This window comes from Triticum dicoccoides, chromosome 5A (assembly GCF_002162155.2).
Source record: "Triticum dicoccoides isolate Atlit2015 ecotype Zavitan chromosome 5A, WEW_v2.0, whole genome shotgun sequence".
NCBI classification, from domain to species: Eukaryota; Viridiplantae; Streptophyta; class Magnoliopsida; order Poales; family Poaceae; genus Triticum; species Triticum dicoccoides.
In genome coordinates this window covers 329016694-329035610 of record NC_041388.1, presented here as the reverse complement: position 1 = coordinate 329035610, position 18917 = coordinate 329016694, and the positions used below count along the sequence as shown (strand labels likewise).

At 41.9% G+C, this 18917-nt stretch overlaps 1 protein-coding gene and 2 long non-coding RNA genes across 4 annotated transcripts; 2 read left to right on the top strand and 1 right to left on the bottom strand.

The window, feature by feature from the left end:
- Positions 1-520: 520 nt before the first annotated feature.
- Positions 521-5745, top strand: LOC119301300 (E3 ubiquitin-protein ligase At1g63170-like). Of its 2 annotated transcripts, none has more exons than XM_037578250.1 (5): positions 521-767; positions 1354-2168; positions 3564-3698; positions 3771-4068; positions 5178-5745. In XM_037578250.1, exons 2-5 carry the CDS (start codon positions 1597-1599, stop codon positions 5412-5414), a joined length of 1242 nt encoding a protein of 413 aa, XP_037434147.1. In that variant the 5' UTR covers positions 521-767; positions 1354-1596; the 3' UTR covers positions 5415-5745. The 2 variants fall into 2 exon arrangements, with proteins under 2 accessions (XP_037434147.1, XP_037434148.1); XM_037578251.1 differs by lacking the exon at positions 521-767 and having other exon boundaries at positions 1646-1855; positions 1897-2168.
- A 279-nt stretch (positions 5746-6024) lies between these two features.
- LOC119301298 lies at positions 6025-8816 on the top strand. Its single transcript, XR_005147001.1, has 3 exons — positions 6025-6346; positions 6962-7736; positions 8050-8816. It is a non-coding gene; the product is annotated as an uncharacterized LOC119301298 (long non-coding RNA).
- On the bottom strand, positions 6627-8050 carry LOC119301299. Its single transcript, XR_005147002.1, has 2 exons — positions 7846-8050; positions 6627-7126 (listed from the first exon to the last, which is right to left on the bottom strand). It is a non-coding gene; the product is annotated as an uncharacterized LOC119301299 (long non-coding RNA).
- Positions 8817-18917: the final 10101 nt, after the last annotated feature.

The following is an 18917-nucleotide window of genomic DNA, read 5'->3' as shown; positions in this document are numbered from 1 at the left end:
TTCAGACGGTTAAATTTTGTGGAGCTTACATGCTCGGATGTATGAGGAATAAGATTTGACCTTGGATATGACCATTTGTGTGATTTATTTTTATGCATTGTAGCCTGTAGCAACGCACGGGTGTACTACTAGTAGAGATAGGGTGTGTGTACGCGTGTTCATATGGATGAGTGTATGCGCGTATATATGAGTGCTTGTGTCCGTACTCTATACTGATGTTAAAAAAAAGTCCACCGCATACATGACGATTGTGCTTGTGCTAGACTGCTCTTACTTTTGGCCGCAAATTGAAGTAAAACAAAAGCAGAGCTCGGACCGACACGTTCTTGGCACGCGAAGACGAGCGCCGAACCATTTTCCACCTGCACAGACTAGCCCCATAGACCAGCACGTCCGTAACCAATTATTGCGGGCGGACAACACCCTCCACCTTTCTCCGGACCACTGGACTGGGAGCACGGAAGAGCGCACAGGACATCCACCATTCACCGAGGATGAGGGGAGGAAATGGGTTGAGTCGCTCTCGCGAAAGGGAGCCCCGCTCTGCCCCCTCTTCCGCGTGGCGAAATTCTCTCCTATAGTCGACGACCGTGCGCTGCAGCTGCCGCCGTGCCGTACCTCAGCGTCGCCGCCGACGCCTCAATCCCGCCCCCCGCCCCCGCCTCTCGCCTCTCACGCGCGCTGCCGCCATCGCCGTTCCCGTCCTCCCTCGCCGGGACGTCGCGTTCCCGCTGTCTCCACCCCGTCCCAGGCGATTGGGTTTTGAGGTATGGGGTTGTTTCACCTAGCGATTTTTTCAATCACGCCGAGGCTCACGATTTTTGGGTGTGCCGGTGCGCCCACGCGGCACGCCATCTTGATCCGCCCCTGTTGTTGGAGAGGAGTGATATTGAGCAGAATTGATTTTCTAGTATGATTATATTAGTCTTAGAATAAAGAGTCAGGCCCTTATTAATTGTGCAGAAAAAAAAATTATTGCTCAATACTTTCGTACTATCCTATTCAACTAGCTGTACAAAAAAAATGGCTGGGGGAAACAAAATTCGACTTATGATGCAGATTGAAATTCATCAGGCGCTTTGACTTTCAGGGAACGTTCATGTGTTGCACTGATGCCCATGGCCTGTTAAACATCATGATATTCCTGTCTACTGGAATAAACAGGATAGTATTTGAAGAAATGCTATATGCAGACTCGTTATATGCCTCATATGCTTCGCTTTACTGCTTTATTTCTCACAATTGGCCTCCACTGATCATACTTTCGCCTACATAATGCATTTATAAGTCTACAATTCTTTGTGTATGTATTGAAATAGGTTTATGACAGGTTCTTTGTTTTCAATTTTGTAGCCTACCAGGCACTGGGATCTTCTTTGAAGTAATTGAAGCTATCCTAATTGACAAACTAAATTCAGTGGATTATACTGAGAATCAATATTCTGCTCAGCTGTATTTTCACCAAAACATGGCCATTTTGTAGCCCCTAGTCAAAAAATATGGGGAATGAGATATGGTTAGCCATGATGACTATGCACTTGCTCTTGTGTGATTAGAGCTAATCTGGAAATCTGTAAATTCAAATTCAAGTTATTGATGGAGCATGCTAACTGCGATGCACACGAGCATGTTATAAATGTAGCACATGGGGAAACCGCATCAACATCAACCAGTCATCAAGATCTGCACAGTGATACGGATGAACCACATCAGGAAGATTGGCCTTCAACAAGCACGCGAACGCCATCGCCAGTGTCTTCAGCATCAACGTCACCAACTGCTTACAGCTCCAGAAATTTATCATTTCCTAGAAGAGATAGTTTCTATGGTCGTGGAACAAGTCTTTGGAATTCTGGTTTATGGATCTCGTTTGAATTTGTCATGTATGTAGCACAGATTACAGCTGCTATTGTCATCCTCATCTTGTCAAGACATGAACTTCCCCATGCCCCTTTAGTTGCATGGATAATTGGTTATACAGTTGGCTGCACTGCAAGTCTTCCTCTTGTATATTGGCGCTATGTCCATCGAAACAGACCTTCAGAGGAAGAACCTGAACAGCCACCTACAACTTATCCTACTTTGACTTCATCTTCATCAGAAGGACGCAATCAGCGTACCAGTGGCACTGTCTTGCATCTTGGGTGTATCACAATTGCTTGTCCAAGGTGATATTTAACTCCGTGTTAATTTTGATTTGAGTTCCCTAAGCTTCTACATCTCGAGGAATCCTTCTATGCAGTCACACTCCTATGCATTTTAAATCTTATGGTCTTATATGTGTTTTCCAGAAATCTGAAATGGTGAAAGGAAGAAGTTAATGGTTAAGTTGAATGAAATGGCAACCTCTAGAGCATCACACAATTAGTTTAGTTTTGTATGATCTTACGCTTGTTTACTAAAATTATGTAGTAGGTATATAAAAATGTACAGTGTGAAAACGAATCTGAGATAAGAGTTAAATAAAAATTATAAAAGCTTAAGCAAAACCTTTAAAATAAGCAAATGCAATTATCAGTTTGTAGAGATAAGATAATATATGTGCAGTTTTATTTTACAGTATAGCATTGTATAAAGCTACCACAACAATTTCTGTAAATCAGGACAGGAGTGTTTTGTGAAAAGATTTCAACGTCTTCTTTTCAGAACTTCTTCCTTTCCATGCTTATCTCCCAAGTATATGTTCTTTTTTTGGTTTGCCAGTAAGCCTGTCAGCCTTAAACACTCAGCAAAAGAAACACCTTTTGACGGCTTTCCAAGATTTGTGAATTTGGAAAGGAGAACTTCATAGGCTTTTTTATTCCACATGGCAAATAGTTGTAGAACTGTTCACTTTTGTGGGCAAAATCTTGCTGATATCTTTACTTAATATGGACCAATGTAATTAGTGTATGCCACTCGAACGACATGTCCAGTGTCAATCTTAGTGTGCCACATCACCTCAAAGTTAAAGAATATAGTGGCACAGCAGATAATTATGCGTTCATATCTTTTAGCATATACTCCCTCCGTTCTAAATTACTCGTCATAGAAATGGATGTATCTAGAACTAAAATACATCTAGATACATCCATACCTGTGACAAGTAATTCGGAACGGAGGGAGTAACTACCACATAAAGCCTCACCAAAAAAGAACTAGAAATATGCCTATATACAGGAAATATTCTACAACTTAGTTATCATATATTCTCATTTTCTTTTCCATTTGCTTATTTCTTATGGAAGTATAGGAAGACATAGTAGAAATTTGTTCCACGGACTAGGGCAATTCCCTATGCCATAGCATAATATCACCATGCCTGCTTCACATGTCTGACTAGACTGGTTTGATGATTGCCCCTTCTGTGTTGTGCTTTACAGAAGTATGCAGCTATGTGGATCATAAGTTCATAACATATCCTCTTTAACTAAGTTAAACCGGTGTTATTTTACTCTTGTCTAAAGTATTCTTATTTGGTTAGTAACTTGTAGAACTCGGTGATGTGGGGTCTTATAGTACTTGGTTGTATGTTAAATTTGAAGTGAATGAATGCTGTTATTTGATGTGATTATGTTTTATAGGCCTAGCATATTGGCTTATCACTCCAAGACAGCTGTAGACTGTTTCTTTGCTATATGGTTTGTTGTTGGCAATGTGTGGATTTTTGGTGGGCGTGGCACTTCATCAGATGCTCAGGACGCTCCAAATATGTATAGGTAATTGCACTGCTCTGTGTTTATTCCATTATTTTTGTTGAACTCCCAACTGATTTTGCTGCCCCTTTATAGGCTATGTTTAGCGTTCCTTGCACTTAGTTGTGTTGGGTATGCCATTCCGTTCATCATGTGTGCAGCGATATGCTGCTGCTTTCCATGCTTAATTTCCGTTTTGCGCCTCCAAGAGGATTTGGGTCAAAGTAAAGGAGCTACTCAAGAGCTAATTGATGCATTGCCAACCTACAAATTTAAACCAAAACGAAGCAAAAACTGGGTGCTTGATCATGCTTCGAGCTCCGAGAATCTTAGTGAGGGTGGCATCCTGGGCCCAGGAACTAAAAAGGAAAGGGTTGTTTCTGCTGAAGATGCTGTGAGTATTCTGCATCCTTTTCTTGTGTCATGATATTCAACAAATACTGCAAGGATTTGCTATTGAGCTTCATATGCTCCATGGTTTAGGAACGATAGCTTCATTCAACACAAGTGTTATGCTGCAACATTTATTGTGTGTACCTTTAGAATATTTATCAATAGATGGTATTGTTTTTCGTGATATTTGTGAACTACTTCACCAAACAATTCAGTGTTATGCTGCAACATTTATTGTGTGTACCTTACTTTAGAATATTTATTAATAGATGGTATTGTTTTTCATGATATTTGTGCACTACTTCACCAGACAATTCATAGGAATATAATTTTTATTCTCAATGTGTAGCACAGATTGATCTCAAGTGCTTTTGACAGATATTCTTGGTTTCAAGGAACACTTTTCTCTGTATTACTATATCCACGTATTCTTCCCGTGAACCTTCAAATCATTCTAGTTTTCTTGCTAGCATGTGAACTCCTCTTCCATGCATTGATATCTCCTTATTCAATATGTACTCCACGTGGCTAGATTAATACTCCCTCCGTCCCAAAATAAGTGTCGCTGAAAAATAAGTGTCACTGATTTAGAATCAGCGACACATATTTTGGGACGGAGGGAGTATCTGTTAGTGTGTCCACTCTTTACAATTTGGCCAATACTAAATCATGGCCTAGCTCTCCAAATACTCTACCATATCGATTTCCAATGTTCACCATCTGGGCTACATTTGCTCTCTTTCTCAGCATGACTCACAAGTTGTCTCCTTATTCAACAGCATGTCCCCTCTTAGAGCATCAGCAAGGAACATCCTGCATGTGATAAGCTGGGGCCCACCACTCTGTCTGATTTCGCGCAGAGCTCTACACATATTATTTGTTCATGAGAATGTGCATGTGGTTCAAACACACGCATGCTCGTTGTAAAATGTTTTGCTATTTTTCTTTTCAAAAGAAATACTACTAGCTAGGTGTAGGCCAAATTGCTGCCCCCCAAGTTCTCCAAATACTTTACCATATCAGTTTCTAATACACTCATATGGGACACATTTGCTCTTTCTCGGCATGATTTACAAGTTATAACTGTCAAAGTTTCTAATATTGGTGCAGGTTTGCTGCATCTGCCTTACTAAGTACGGAGATGACGATGAGCTCCGCGAGCTTCCTTGCAACCATTTGTTTCATGTGCAATGTGTCGATAAATGGCTCAAGATAAATGCAGTATGCCCACTCTGCAAGACAGAGATTGGAGGCGTGGTTCGATCATTCTTTGGATTGCCCTTTGGCCGCCGCCGTGTTGATAGGATGGCAGGAAGAGGTGTAGCTAGCTCAAGATTTAGTGTGTAGAACACGTCCCTTCGCTTCGATATACGCTTGCTTTGTTGTTTGTTGTATGCCTAGTGTTGCTCATGGGATTCAGTGTGCTGATTCTCAAGGAAAGCAGTAAACTGCTTTCTGTCGGACTGTTAGGCTTGATTCACTAAACGGATGACAGCAAGTGGAGACCCGATGCTTGTAATGGCATGTTTGTGGTATAGTGGAGGTGATGTTATATTCCGATTTATCATTTGACGTCGAGCTTGTAAATAAAGAGACGAAGTTCACTTCTGAGCGCAGGGAAGGATGATATATTTTGTCGAAGGAAGAATGATAACTTCGAGGGCATTCTGTTGTGTGCTATCATTGTGCTTGGTATTTGTTTAATAGCCAGTACTGTGAGTTTCTCTTGGTTGGCACCATGCACCAAATAGGCAGCACCAGTCTAACGTTTTTGTTGCTTTGGAAATGCTATATTTGCTACTAGATAAGTGTCGTGGTTTTAACCATGATACTCCCTCCGTCCGGGAAAAGTTGTCCGCGTGACATTTTTGCAGAAAAACCCTCGAAGAAACTCCGACCGAACCCGCAGTCCATCATCCCCTTCGACATCTCCGCTCGTGCCGTTCCCCCGCGACACCGGCGACGCCGCGCAGCTCCACCACGCCGCGACCCCCAGCTCCACCGCTCCCTCCATCCCTGCCTGTCGATTTGTTCCCTAAAATACTCACATTTCCCTATCCCTGCCCGCGATGAGGCCGAATGTGTACCACTCCAGCATCCCCGGCGCGGCGTCCAGCCAGAGGAAGAGGCAGTCGTGGGCGGCGCGGAAGACGCCGTCTGCCTCCACCAGCGCCTCGATGTAGATGTTGGAGCCGCCGGCAAAATTTCAAATTGGGGAGAGCAAAATCTCACCTTTCCTTTTCCGGCGGATATGAAGGCGGATCTCTCCTCTTCATAGGGTACGTGCAGAGCACACAGCCCTACAGGCTCTCTCCTATGAAATCTTGTCTAGCTAAATTTAATAGTCTCGCTGCTCCCTGCTCAATTTTGGTGCCTGTGGTGTCTGGAGTCTGAATTGGAAATCAGAACCAGTTCCATAATTTTCAGTTTGTAAAATTTCACTAAATTTTACTGCATGAGACAGCCTCTATAATTTTCAGCTCCATAATTTTCAGTTTGTAGAGCTGGAGGTCAGATTCAGCTCCATAATTTAATTGAATTTTATTGAGAGAAGTCATATACTCCCTCTCTCAGTTCTTCTGTTGCATGGCCATTCCTTAAAGAAACATGACACATCAAAATTCATAGGAACATCCTCAAGCCCTTGTTCTTATTCTTATTCTGTAATCTAAATTACTCGTCGAGACCATCGAGCAAGAGAGCAAGAGAGTTAGTCTGTATTGCTGTTTTCATTTGCTGAATAGAGCTTAAACTCTGCACTTTCATGGACTAAAGTTCATTTTGGTTGATGCTCTCTGCGTTGCTGTATTCAGTAGGGCCACCGGCAAGCTGCTGCTATTTCTGTTGATCTGCTGCTGTTATTTCAACTGATATGTTGTCCCTCTTGTCTCCAGAATTGCCTGCTGTTGCTATTGATGTGTTGCTGCTGCTTCTTCAATTCGTGGCGCTGCTGCTTCTTCAATTCGTGGCGCTGCTGCTTCAATTGCCAACTCTTCTTGCCGTACTGCTGGTGCTTCAAATCAACAGAGGAGGCGATGACAACATTTAGTCCTGATTTTCTGCCAGGAACAAGTGAGCCATTTATTTTTGACTAATACAGTATCCATTTTATTTCTTCAGAAGCTAGCTCATTCTCAAAAATAAAGGAACATAGGCAAAGCAATAGACAGTAGCTAGCATATGATTTGGTTACAGTAAGGATCTTCTGAACATTTGGTTAGCTCTGTCTATATCTCTGAACATACGAGCAATGTGCATTTTTAGTACCAGCAATGCACATTGATGATTCCAGAAAATAAGTTTATAACCACTCTAGATTTACAAGTGTTTACTGAAGAATATTCTGTTTATGAAGTAGACCAGCAATATTCATCTTTTTTCTGTTTATGAAGAAGAAGAAGAATAAACCTAGCTAATTCAAATATTCCAATTTTAGGGACATGTTTTTAATTCAATTGGACAAGCATGGAATACTTTGAATTTTGACCCTGACAATGAATTTCGATTGTAATCCAATTAAACTCTCTGTATCAATTAAACTCTTTGTATAACCTGTTAATTTTGATTGCAATCAAGCTTTCGCAGGAACAAATGAACAATTTACTCTAATGTGATCAAGATTTCGCAGGAACAGAGGCGGAGTACCAGAGGCGTCGGGGTCGGGGGCGGGTAAAAAAAGAAGGCTCATTCTAGTTTCTACAACAGATTATGCTAGTGAATTCAAACTATGCTTTGTTTGATTCAGATTATGCTAGTGAATTCAGTTACTTCACCTCACCTTCACTTCACCAAATTTCTGACACAGGACACTGAATGGAGTATGATTGACAGACACAAAACACTGTAAATTTCAGATAACATCAGCAGTAGATCAGCATTGCAATTGAGAATTTTAATACTCCAATTAACACTGCAATTGACGCTGATGGAGTACTTCTTTGACAAAATGAAATTGATACTGCAATTGGCACTGTACCTGCAGCCAACAGCAGCAGCAGAGGCAATCAGCAGTCGAGGTGCTCGAGGGCAGAGGCAATCAGCAGAAGCAATCAGCATTCGAGGGCAGAAGCAATCACCAGAGGCAATCAGCAGAAGCAATCAGCAGAAGCAATCGGCTGTGGCATCAGCAGGTTTGTGTGGTCCTCTCTCCGCCGGGGAAGATCCGCCTTGCCCTGCCTGCCGAATTCTTCAAGAGGGGAGCGGCGACCGGGGTCGGCAGCGGCGCCTGGGGTTGCCGCGGGGGTGAGGAACCGGCGAGCAGGGCCAGGGACGCGAGCAGGGCCACGAGGAGGAGGCGCCCGTCGAGGTGGTCGCCTTGGAGGAGCAGCCTCGGCTGGGCGGCGGGGCAGCTCACCTCCGTGCGGACGGTCCACGTTCGCAGCGGCGGGGCAGCTCGCCTCCGTGCGGACGGCCCACGTTCGTAGCGGTTGAGCAACCGCAGGTGGGCTACGGCGCAGGTGGGCGTCGGCGGAGGTGGTCGCCCGCTCTTTCTACGGCGGCTGGCGGCGGTGGCTACGGCGGCCGCTTGGTCGAAGGAGGAAGAAGCAGAGGTGGGGGGGGATTAGCACTAGATTTAAAACCGAAAGGTTTTTTTTGTAAAATTTGAAATGAACTAAGCTCTGGACAACTTTTCCCGAACGGAGGAAGTACTTATTTTGGATCGGAGGTGTACAGTGTTTTCTTTCCTACAAACCTATTGTTGCTGATACATTTGAGAAATTGATGGAGGCAAGTTTCCATAAGAACATATACATTTGCTTCAGGCAAAATGATGTTTTTGTCATGTATGAGCAGAAGTTGAATAACCGAAAACTTATGTGAAAGCAGCGGTGAGGAAGATGCTGGAGGCCTGGAGGGGGAGGTATGGAATCAGCATGGCCTTGGTGCAAAGAATTTTTTGTAGGATTCCAATCCACTCGGAATTTTTGAATCCATTTATTTCAAAGGAATAAATTCTCCAAAAGTTGTGTGGATTGTTTTCCTACTCTATGGCTTCTTTAGTTCAAACGAATTTTAAATCAATTTTGTAGGATTCGAACCCATAGGAGGTTTTTCTAGAGCCCATTTGATTCAAAGGAGTAACCCCTCCAAAATTCCTCTTGACTTTTCTCCAACATCATGATTCCATAGAATTTCTAGCAAGTTTAGGTGTCATATCTCAATAGGGAGTTTTTGACGGCGATCTCAATAGAAAGTTCATGTGTTTTTCCTGGTTCATGTACGACTCCAAATGTCAGGATATCTATTCCTACATTTTTCATGTTCCTATGTCTATCTTGTATCTTGACAAGCATGACATGCACTCAATATCTATATAAAAATTCTCATGGTTTTCCCGTGATGCAACCAAACAACTTCCGCTACCGATTCTAGTGTTTTCAATCTCAGGATTCCAAATGTCATGATACCATATTCCCATGTTTTTCATATTACGATGTTTTTAAAACCCTAGTGGCCCTTAGTTTCTGGCACCATTCTCACATTATTTTAACAGCTTGTTATTTTCTCAAATCTCCAGATGAGGTAAGGTAAGCATGTTCAGGAGGCAGAAGCTAGCATTTTAGATAGTCAAAGCCATCATTCAGCAAGCACAAAGCAGGTGGCGACTTACAGCTGCCCCTCCCATGCATGTGTACATGTACTGGGTGGCATGTTGCATATGGCCGGCAGCTGCAAATATGCTCACAATAATTCAAGGCCGGAATGTCTGCAGTCCACGCCAGAGAACAACCCCCCTATTCCAGCTGTTGTCATTGCGGTTAGCTCGTTTTTCCTGATGACTGATTAGTTTAAGAAACACGAGAGATGTTTATGCAGGGAAACTTTTTGTCTGATGCGAAGACGTCGATGTCATGGAGAAGTTTCATGGAATGTTGACATCCTGCTGCTGGCCTAGCTTTGGAAATCCCTCGTGCAGGGTGGGTGGCAGCTGGCCAGGCCAGGACAGAATATTTCCCTCTCGTGATCTCGTCTATTTCCAAAGATACCAGGGGCTGTGTGCTCTGGCAGAATGGTGGCCACAATGTGGCTTGCAACACTAGCGGCTTTTTCCTGATGACTGGATACTTCATTTAATTATTATTATCTTGTATGGTTTATTTTGGGTGTTTGAGGTTTTTTCTAAAGACAAAAAATGTACTCCCTCTGTAAAGAAATATAAGAGCATTTAGATCACTAAAGTAGTGATCTAAATGCTCTTATATTTCTGTACGAGAGGGAGTATATATTAAGTAACACAAACCCGTACATAAACACTCTTAATTGAAATTGAAAGATACACCAAGTCCTTTGGGGCGTCAAAGTCTTCTTCGACCTCGTGATGTGTCGTGAACAAAGCTCTTAGTCGTCTTTAGGTGCGACTACATGGGGTATATATGAGAGGCAATATATAGAAGTTCTTAAAGGACAAGTAAACGAGTTGTACTCGTACGCGTCGATGTCAACGCAGCGCCCCACACCGTTTGTACTACGGCTAGCCCAACACAGTACTAGAATTTATAAGTGTTGAACTTCACCCTCTTGTACCTGCCAAAAATACAATGCTCACAAAATTTCAATTTTCCAATTTCATATCCATCAAAAAGACCTCTCTTAGTTAACTCTGCCAAACCAAGTTAACTCATATGTCCAAGGCGCATATGCCCAAGGTTAGCAGCATAACAATCAGAATTCTTTGAAATAAACAGAGTAGCATTACCTAAAATGGTAGAACCTCAAAGGTAGTAAATACCATTGGTCAAACTTAAGTCACCTTTCATCACAATAAGAGAACCTTTGATCTATCTCCACTTGAATACTTTACCCTTTTGCATCAAGGGCGCTCACAGAGATAAGATCTCTCTTCATATTCGGAACATATTGAAAATATGTCAAAGTTCTGATTGTGCCATCAAACATCTTGATTTGAAAGGAACCTATGCCTTCAATCTTACATGGTGAATTATCAAAACCTAAAACGGAGCCCGTATCAGTAGTAGTAGAATCAAAAGTAGTAAATCAATCTCTCTGCGAGCACATATGAAAAGTATATGCAATGTCAAGTACCCAATCATCATTGGTCTCAGCACATCCAACAATAACAATAAAAGCATCATCGGGACTATCATCACGAGCAACGTTAGCAGAATTCTCACCTTCTTTGTTACCTTTCGGCTTGTATGTGCCATTACTCTTTTCTTTGTTCTGCAACTTGAAACACTAAGAGATGTCATGCCCGTCTCTCTTGCAATATCTGCAATATTGTTTTTTGCCCTGGAATACGATCCGCCCCTGTAGTCGTGCTTACTTTTGCCTTTGTTTCCATTATGTGAGTTCTTCTATTTGGTCCTGCCACGAACATGTAATCCCTCGGCTTGGGATAAACTTGAACCATCATGAGGCACCACTAGTTTCATCTTCTCTGTAGAGTTCAAAGCTTCATAAACTTTATTAAGCATGAGAGTATCACGACTGTATAATATGGTGTCTCTAGATTGGCATAAGAACTTGACAGTGAACATAGTAACATTAAAGTCATATCTTCCTCGTCATACTTAACATCCATTGCAGCTAGATCGAATATAATCTCTTTAAGTTCTAATGATTCAAAACATTACCTCCCTCGAGTAACCTGTGCAGGAATATTTTTTTGCTTAAGATGCATCTTGCTAGTGAGATCTTTTGTCATGCCAATCCCTTCCAGCTTTACCATAGAGCGGCGGCTGTTTTCTCGCTCAATACTTCTTGTAAAATACTATTATGTAAATGGAGTTGAATTTGTGACAAAGCCTTACGGTCCTTTCTTTTCTCCCCGTCGGTCCAATCTTGACTTCTATTTTTCCGCTACCGTACTAAACCTTCATGTAATTGGTGTTTAGAATAACGTTTCCTATCCTCCCTACTCCTAACCACCTCATTGATCGAACTCCAATATCCTAGGTACCTGCAGGATCGAAGAACAAGGAAGAGACAAGAGATAACCCCACCAATCGGAGACATACATGATGTCTACTATGCAACTTTATTCTTGTAGACTCGTGTTGGGCCTCCAAGTGCAAAGTTTTGTAGGACAGTAGTAATTTTCTCTCAAGTGGATGACCTAAGTTTTATTAATCCATGGGATGCGTAGGATGAAGATGGTCTCTCTCTAACAACCCTGCAACCAAATAACAAAGAGTCTCTTGTGTCCCCAACACACCAAATATAATTGTAAATTTTATAGGTGCACTAGTTCGGCGAAGAGATGGTGATATAAGTGTAGTAATGATAGTAGATATTGATTTTTGTAATAGGAACAATAAAAAATAGCAAGGTAGCAAGTAACAAAAGTGAGCACAAACGGTATTACAATGCTTGAAAATGAGGCCTAGGTTCATACTCTCACTAGTGCAATCTCTCAACAATGCTAATATAATTGGATCATATAAGCATCTCTTAACATGCGATGAAGAATCATTCCAAAGTTCTTATCTAGCGGAGAACATATGAAGAAATTGTTTGCAGGGTACGAAACCACCTCAAAAATATCCTTTCCGATCGATCTATCGAGCTATCCCTATAAGTGCCACAAATAGCCCAAGAGTTCATACTAAAATAACACCATATGATACACATCAACCAACTCTAATGTCACCTAGATACTCCAATGCCGCCACAAGTATCCGTGAGTTGATTATACGATATGCATCAAACAATTTCATATTCGATATTCAATCCAACACAAAGAACCTCAAAGAGTGCCCCGAGATTTCTACCAGAGAAACACAGACAAAAACATGCATCAACCCCTATGCATAGATTACCCCAATGTCACCTCGGGAATCCGCGATTTGAGTGCCAAAACATATATATCAAGTGAATCAATATGATACTCCATTGTCACCACGGGTATTCATATCAACACATACATCAAGTGTTCTCAAATCCATAAAAGTATTCAATCTGTTAAAAGTGAAATCTCAAAGGAAAAACTCAATCCATCACAACAAGATAGAGGGAGAAACACCATATGATGCAACTATATTAACAAAGCTCAAGTTACATCAAGATTATGCCAAATCAAGAACACGTGAGAGAGAGAGAGAGATCAAACACATAGCTACTAGTCAAACCCTCAGCCCCGAGGGTGGACTACTCCCTCCTCATCATGATGGCCGCCGGGATGATGAAGATGGCCTCCGGTGATGATTTCCCCCTCTGGTAGGGTGCCAGAATAGGGTCTAGATTGGTTTTTCGTGGCTATAGAGGCTTGCGGCGGCATAACTTCTGATCTAGGGTTATTTCTGGGGGTTTCTTTATTTATAGAATTTTTTGGCGTCGGTCTCACGCTAAGATGGGCCTCAAGGGGCCCACTACCCACCAGGGCGCGCCAGAGGGGATTGCACGCCCTTGTGCCTAGTGGGAAGTAGGGCCCCCCTTTGCTCCAATATTCTTCATTTTTTTCCATAAAAAATCTCCAAAAGTTTCGTCCAATTTCGAGAACTTCAATTTATGCATAAAAAACAACACCATGGTAGTTCTGCTGAAAACAGTGCTAGTCCGGATTAGTTCCATTCAAATCATACCAAAACCATATAAAATTGTTGTAAACATGTCATGAATACTTCATAAATTATAGATACGTTGGAGACGTATCAACATCCCCAAGCTTAATTCCTACTCGTCCTCGAGTAGGTAAATGATAAAAGAAATAATTTATGAAGTGTGAATGCTAGCATAGTGCATAAGTTTGAACAATGATAATTTCAATCACTTTTCATACCATCATAACCGCAACTCTTTCTCATAAAACTCATCAAGATAGAGTAGCAATTGAAAATGGAATTTTTGATGTGGAATGCTACCTATCACATGCTCTTTTCTTTTGTAGCATGGACATTTGGACTTGAATGATTCAAAGCAATAGTCTATAATTTGACATGAAGACATCAGTGAACAAGCATACTAACAAGCAACCATGTCTTTCAAAATATCAATGCTAAAGAAAGCTATCCCTAGCCCATTATGCTCAATCATTGATCCATTCATGAAACACACTCAAATATTAGCTACATCCAATGCACAAGTATGACAATAGTGTTCCCTAGTTGGTGCTTTGTAAGAGAAGATGGAGACTCAAAATATATATTTTTGCATAAAAGTAAATAGATAGGCCCTTCGCAGAGAGAAGCAGAGATTTGTAGAGGTGTCAGAGCTCAAGGCTTAAGTTGAGAGATAAAATTATTTTGAGAGGCATGATTTTCCTGTCAACGAAAACGACCAAGAATTCCCAATATCTTCCATGCTAGACAAATTATAGGCAGTTCCCAAATAGAAAGTAAAGTTTATTTCCTTTTCACCATTTTTCACAATCCATGGCTAGCCATATCCACGGGTGCCTTCCATACCAACAATTTCCAAGGAATTTATTATCATAGTATTTTTCATTTCGGGACTGGGAATCCCTATTACCTGCCACACTCTCGTGCAATGACAAGTGAATAAACACTCATCATGAGAATAAAATACCTATCATGGAAAATATTGGCCACCCCCTGCCGCTTCATGAGTGGTACGGGCACACAAAACGGAAATTCATTTTGAAAATTAGAGTTGCACATGCAAATTTACTTGGAACGGCATGGAAATACCGCATATAGGTAGGTATGGTGGACTCATATGGCACAACTTTGCATTTTAGGAGTTGGATGCACAAGAAACATTCCTGCTTAGTACAAATGAAGGCTAACAAATAGATTGAGAAGCAACCAACCAAAAAAAGAAGATGATCATAAACACGCATTAAACATAACTAACACTGAATAATGCACCATAAGTAGGATATAACTTCATTGCATAACTATTGACTTTACGTGCTTGCATAGGGAATCACAAACCTTAACACCAATATTCCCACTAAAGCACAATTACTCACCAACATGACTCACATATTATTATCTCCATATCGCAAAACTATTGCAAGGAATCAAACTTATCATATCCAATGATCTACATGAAAGTTTTTATTATATCCTTCTCGAATACCCATCACTTCGGGACCAATTTTATAGCTTGTGCAAATTGTCACTATTATCAACTCTAAAAATAATATAACTGAAGCATGAGAGTGTTCGACAAACTACTCCAAAAAGATATAAGTGAAGATCAAAGGAGTAGTTAAGTAAATAGGTAGCTGTGTGAGGACTCTCTTATTTAAAAAAAATCAGATCTAAGTATTTTATTAAAACAGGAAGCAAAAATAAAATAAAAGGACACACCAAGGACAGCACCCAACGTGTGAAGAAGCCAAAACTTAGGCTCAACCAAGACTAACCGATAGTTGTTGATGAAGAAAGGAAGGATGCCTACCAGGGCATCCCCAAACTTAGATGCTTGAGACTTCTTGAAATATTATCTTGGGATGCCTTAGGCATCCCAAGCTTGAGCTTTTGTGCCTCCTTAATTCCTTTTATATCACGGTTTCCCTTAATCTTAAAAACGTCATCCAAAAAACTCAAGAAGAACTCGTGAGATAAGTTAGTATAAATCAATGCAATAATATTATTATTCTCTACTGTTGCAAATCACTAAAATTATTATTTAACATTGCATACTAAAATCCTCTGCATATTTAATACTCCTATTCTCAAATAGAATTATTAAACATGCAAACATATGCAAATATAACAGCAATCTGCCTAAACATGACAGTCTGTAAAGAATGCAAGAAGATTCATACTTATCTAACTCCAAAAATTCTAAAAAATTACCACACTGTAGAAAATTTATCATATCTTATTTTTCAAAAAGCAACATTTTATCACATTCTGACTTTTCTCAAGAATTCACGCACTAGCGTGCAACTTTCTGTTTTCAAACAGCAACATATAGACTTGCAAAATAAGCATGGCAAAGGCTATACTTGAATTTTTTATTGAAGTAAAAGATACAAAACATTATTCTAAATAAAAACAATCAAATACAAACAAAATAAAATGATTCTCCAAGAAAAAGACATATCATGTGACGAATGCAAATATAGCTCCAAGTGAGGTTACTCATAATGTTGGAGACGAAAGAGCCTCAAGCTTAGTTGCTTGGATCTTACTTGAATATTACCTTGGGTGTGCCTTGGGAATCCCCAAGCGTAGGGTCTTATCTCCTCATATCGATATCTCACCCAAAACTAATACTTCAACCACACAAAACTTAACGAAACATCGTGAGATAGGTTAGTACGATAAAAAGCAAACCATTCACTTTGTTACTGTCAAAGACAAGATTCGTAATTGTTTTCACACAATGCCTACTGTACCTTATCATTTCCAAAATTTATATTGAGCAATATAAGCCATAGAAACTAGGAAACAAACAAAATATGCATTGAAAACATAATCTATCAAAAACAGAACAGTCTTTAATGATCTGGACAATGACCATACTTCTGCAATTCTAAAAATTCTGAAAAGTTAGAACAACATGGGGAATTTATATATCAATCATCTGTAAAAAGTTCAGCGCAAAAACACGTTTTTGTGAATTTACAAAATTCCAGAACTGGGCGTAAGAGTTTCTGTTTTTGCACAGAATCAAGTCAACTATCATCCACACTATCCCAAAGGCTCGACTTGGCACTTTATTGAAAAGAAAGAAATAAAATATGATCACTATAGTAGCCTAATCATGTGAACACAAAAATATAGTAGATATAAATATTAGGTTGTCTCCTAATAAGTGTTTTTCTTTAATGCCTTTTAGTTAGGCATGATGATTTCAATGATGCTCACATAAAAGCAAAGGATTCAAACATAACAAGAGCATCATGAATCATATGGCAAGAAAATTTAAGCCTAACACACTTCCTATGCATAGGGATTTTGTGAGCAAACAAATTATGGAAGCAAGAATCAACTAGCATAGGAAGGTAAAACAAGCAAAACTTCAAGATTTTCAACACATAGAGAGGAAATTTGATATTATTGAGATATGTAAAAGCAAATGTTCCTCTCTCATAATAATTTTCAGCATCATGAATGAATTCAACAATATAACTATAACATAAAGCATTCTTTTCATGATCCGCAAGCATGGAATTTTTATTATTCTCCACATAAGCAAATTTCTTCTCACCAATAGTGGTGGGAGAAAATTCAACAAAATAACTATCATGTGATACTTGATTGGCATGGTCCAATTGAAAATTAAAATCATGATGACAAGTTTCATGGTTATCATTATTCTTTATAGCATATATGTCATCACCATAATCATCATAGATAGCAACGTTGTTATCATAATCAATTGAAACCTCTTCCAAAGTAGTGGATTCATCTCTAAATAAAGTCATGACCTCTCCAAATCCACTTTTGAAATTATTACAATAAGATTCAACACCCTCCAAAATAGTGGGATCATTACTTCCTAGAGTTAACACTTGTCGGCGTTCTGGGAACGGGGGTCCATAGACTTGCCTGCCTGCGGCCTGTGGCGTGGCTCAAGTGGGGGCCCAACACGGCCCATCTTTATCAGCTCAAGCTCAAGACCCTCGCGAGGGGCCAAGCCTCATGGGGCGGACGACAGAAAACTTCCTTAGAGGCAGCCTCATCAGGCGGGCTCGCAGGAGGCGGAGAGATCAAGGCAGGGGTACCTCGCGAGGAGCCCGTGACGCAAGCCATGACGATCGAGACCAGGCGGGCGCCGGCCTGCGCAGTATCCTTGTTTCCCCTTTGGTGCAAAGGGGGCAAGCACATGCCAAGGCATTGGGCAAAGGTTACCATTCCGGTGCAACGAGACCAAAACCAGCAGAGCGGCAGGACGGAGGTCACCGTGGAGCCCAAGACGGCGTCATCACCTGTACTTTTGGCAGCCGAAGACCACCTTTGGTCAGGATAACTTGTACTAGATGTCCCCCTTCAAAATGGCCAATTGTTGGCGCCCTTCCCGCTCATTATTTGGGGAGAGGCCCAGGGCCTCTATAAATAGAGCTAGCCACCACAGAGGAAAGGGATATCAGACAGAAGGTCGAGAGACATCGAGAGATCTGGTAGAACCCTAGCAGAGAGAGAGAGAGGCGACTGAACTCACCCAAGCAGTTCATCGCACCAGCTCAAGAACACCTCTCACGAGGCTATTCTTCCCTTGTACTGTTCATCATCAGCCCCTGAGGCAATCCACCACACCACACACTGGAGTAGGGTATTACACCACAACGGTGGCCTGAACCAGTATAAACCTCGTGTCCCTTGTATTGTTCGTTGTTTCCAGCTTAGATCACGCAAGGAGATTGGACGTAGATCGGTAGGGGAGAGATCTCCGCGCACACCCCAGTGTTCGAACCTCAAGGGTCTGCCGAAACCTAAAATCCGACATTTGGCGCGCCAGGTAGGGGTGCGCCGGAATCTTTCTTCCGCTATTCGCGTGTGATCTTCCGTCGTGTCCATGGCTGACGCTCGTCGGGCTCGTGCCGAGCGCCGAGCTGCTCTTGCCACCCGCGTCGCCCAAATGGCGCCCGTCGGTGGACGCCCTCATCGTTCCCCGTCGCCTGCCGCCAACGCCGCCACCGGCCCGGCGGGGAACGAGCAGCAGGCCTCGTCCTAGCATCCTTCGGTGCCGCGTCGCCCAAATGGCGCCCGTCGGCGGACGCCCTCGTCGTTCCCCGTCGCCTGCCGCCAACGCCGCCACCGGCCCAGCGGGGAACGAGCAGCAGGCCTCGTCCTAGCATCCTTCGGTGCGGCGGGAGGGCCGCACTGCCACACCGTCGCTAACTCCAGCCGCTTCGTCGTCCCACGCCCATCGTGCCCCCACGGACGCGCACGCCGCGCTGCTCCTGGCAAGAGAGCTCCTGCACTACCGCCCCGTCGACGACCTCTACGTGGACTGGCTCGCCCGCATCAC

Excerpts from the sequence above, each read along its gene's own strand:
- LOC119301300 (XM_037578250.1), top strand. The coding sequence starts at position 1,597 with ATGGAGCATGCTAACTGCGATGCACACGAGCATGTTATAAATGTAGCA. Across the intron at positions 2,169-3,563 it reads ATCACAATTGCTTGTCCAAG|GCCTAGCATATTGGCTTATC; the intron begins GTGATATTTAAC and ends TATGTTTTATAG. Across the intron at positions 3,699-3,770 it reads GACGCTCCAAATATGTATAG|GCTATGTTTAGCGTTCCTTG; the intron begins GTAATTGCACTG and ends GCCCCTTTATAG.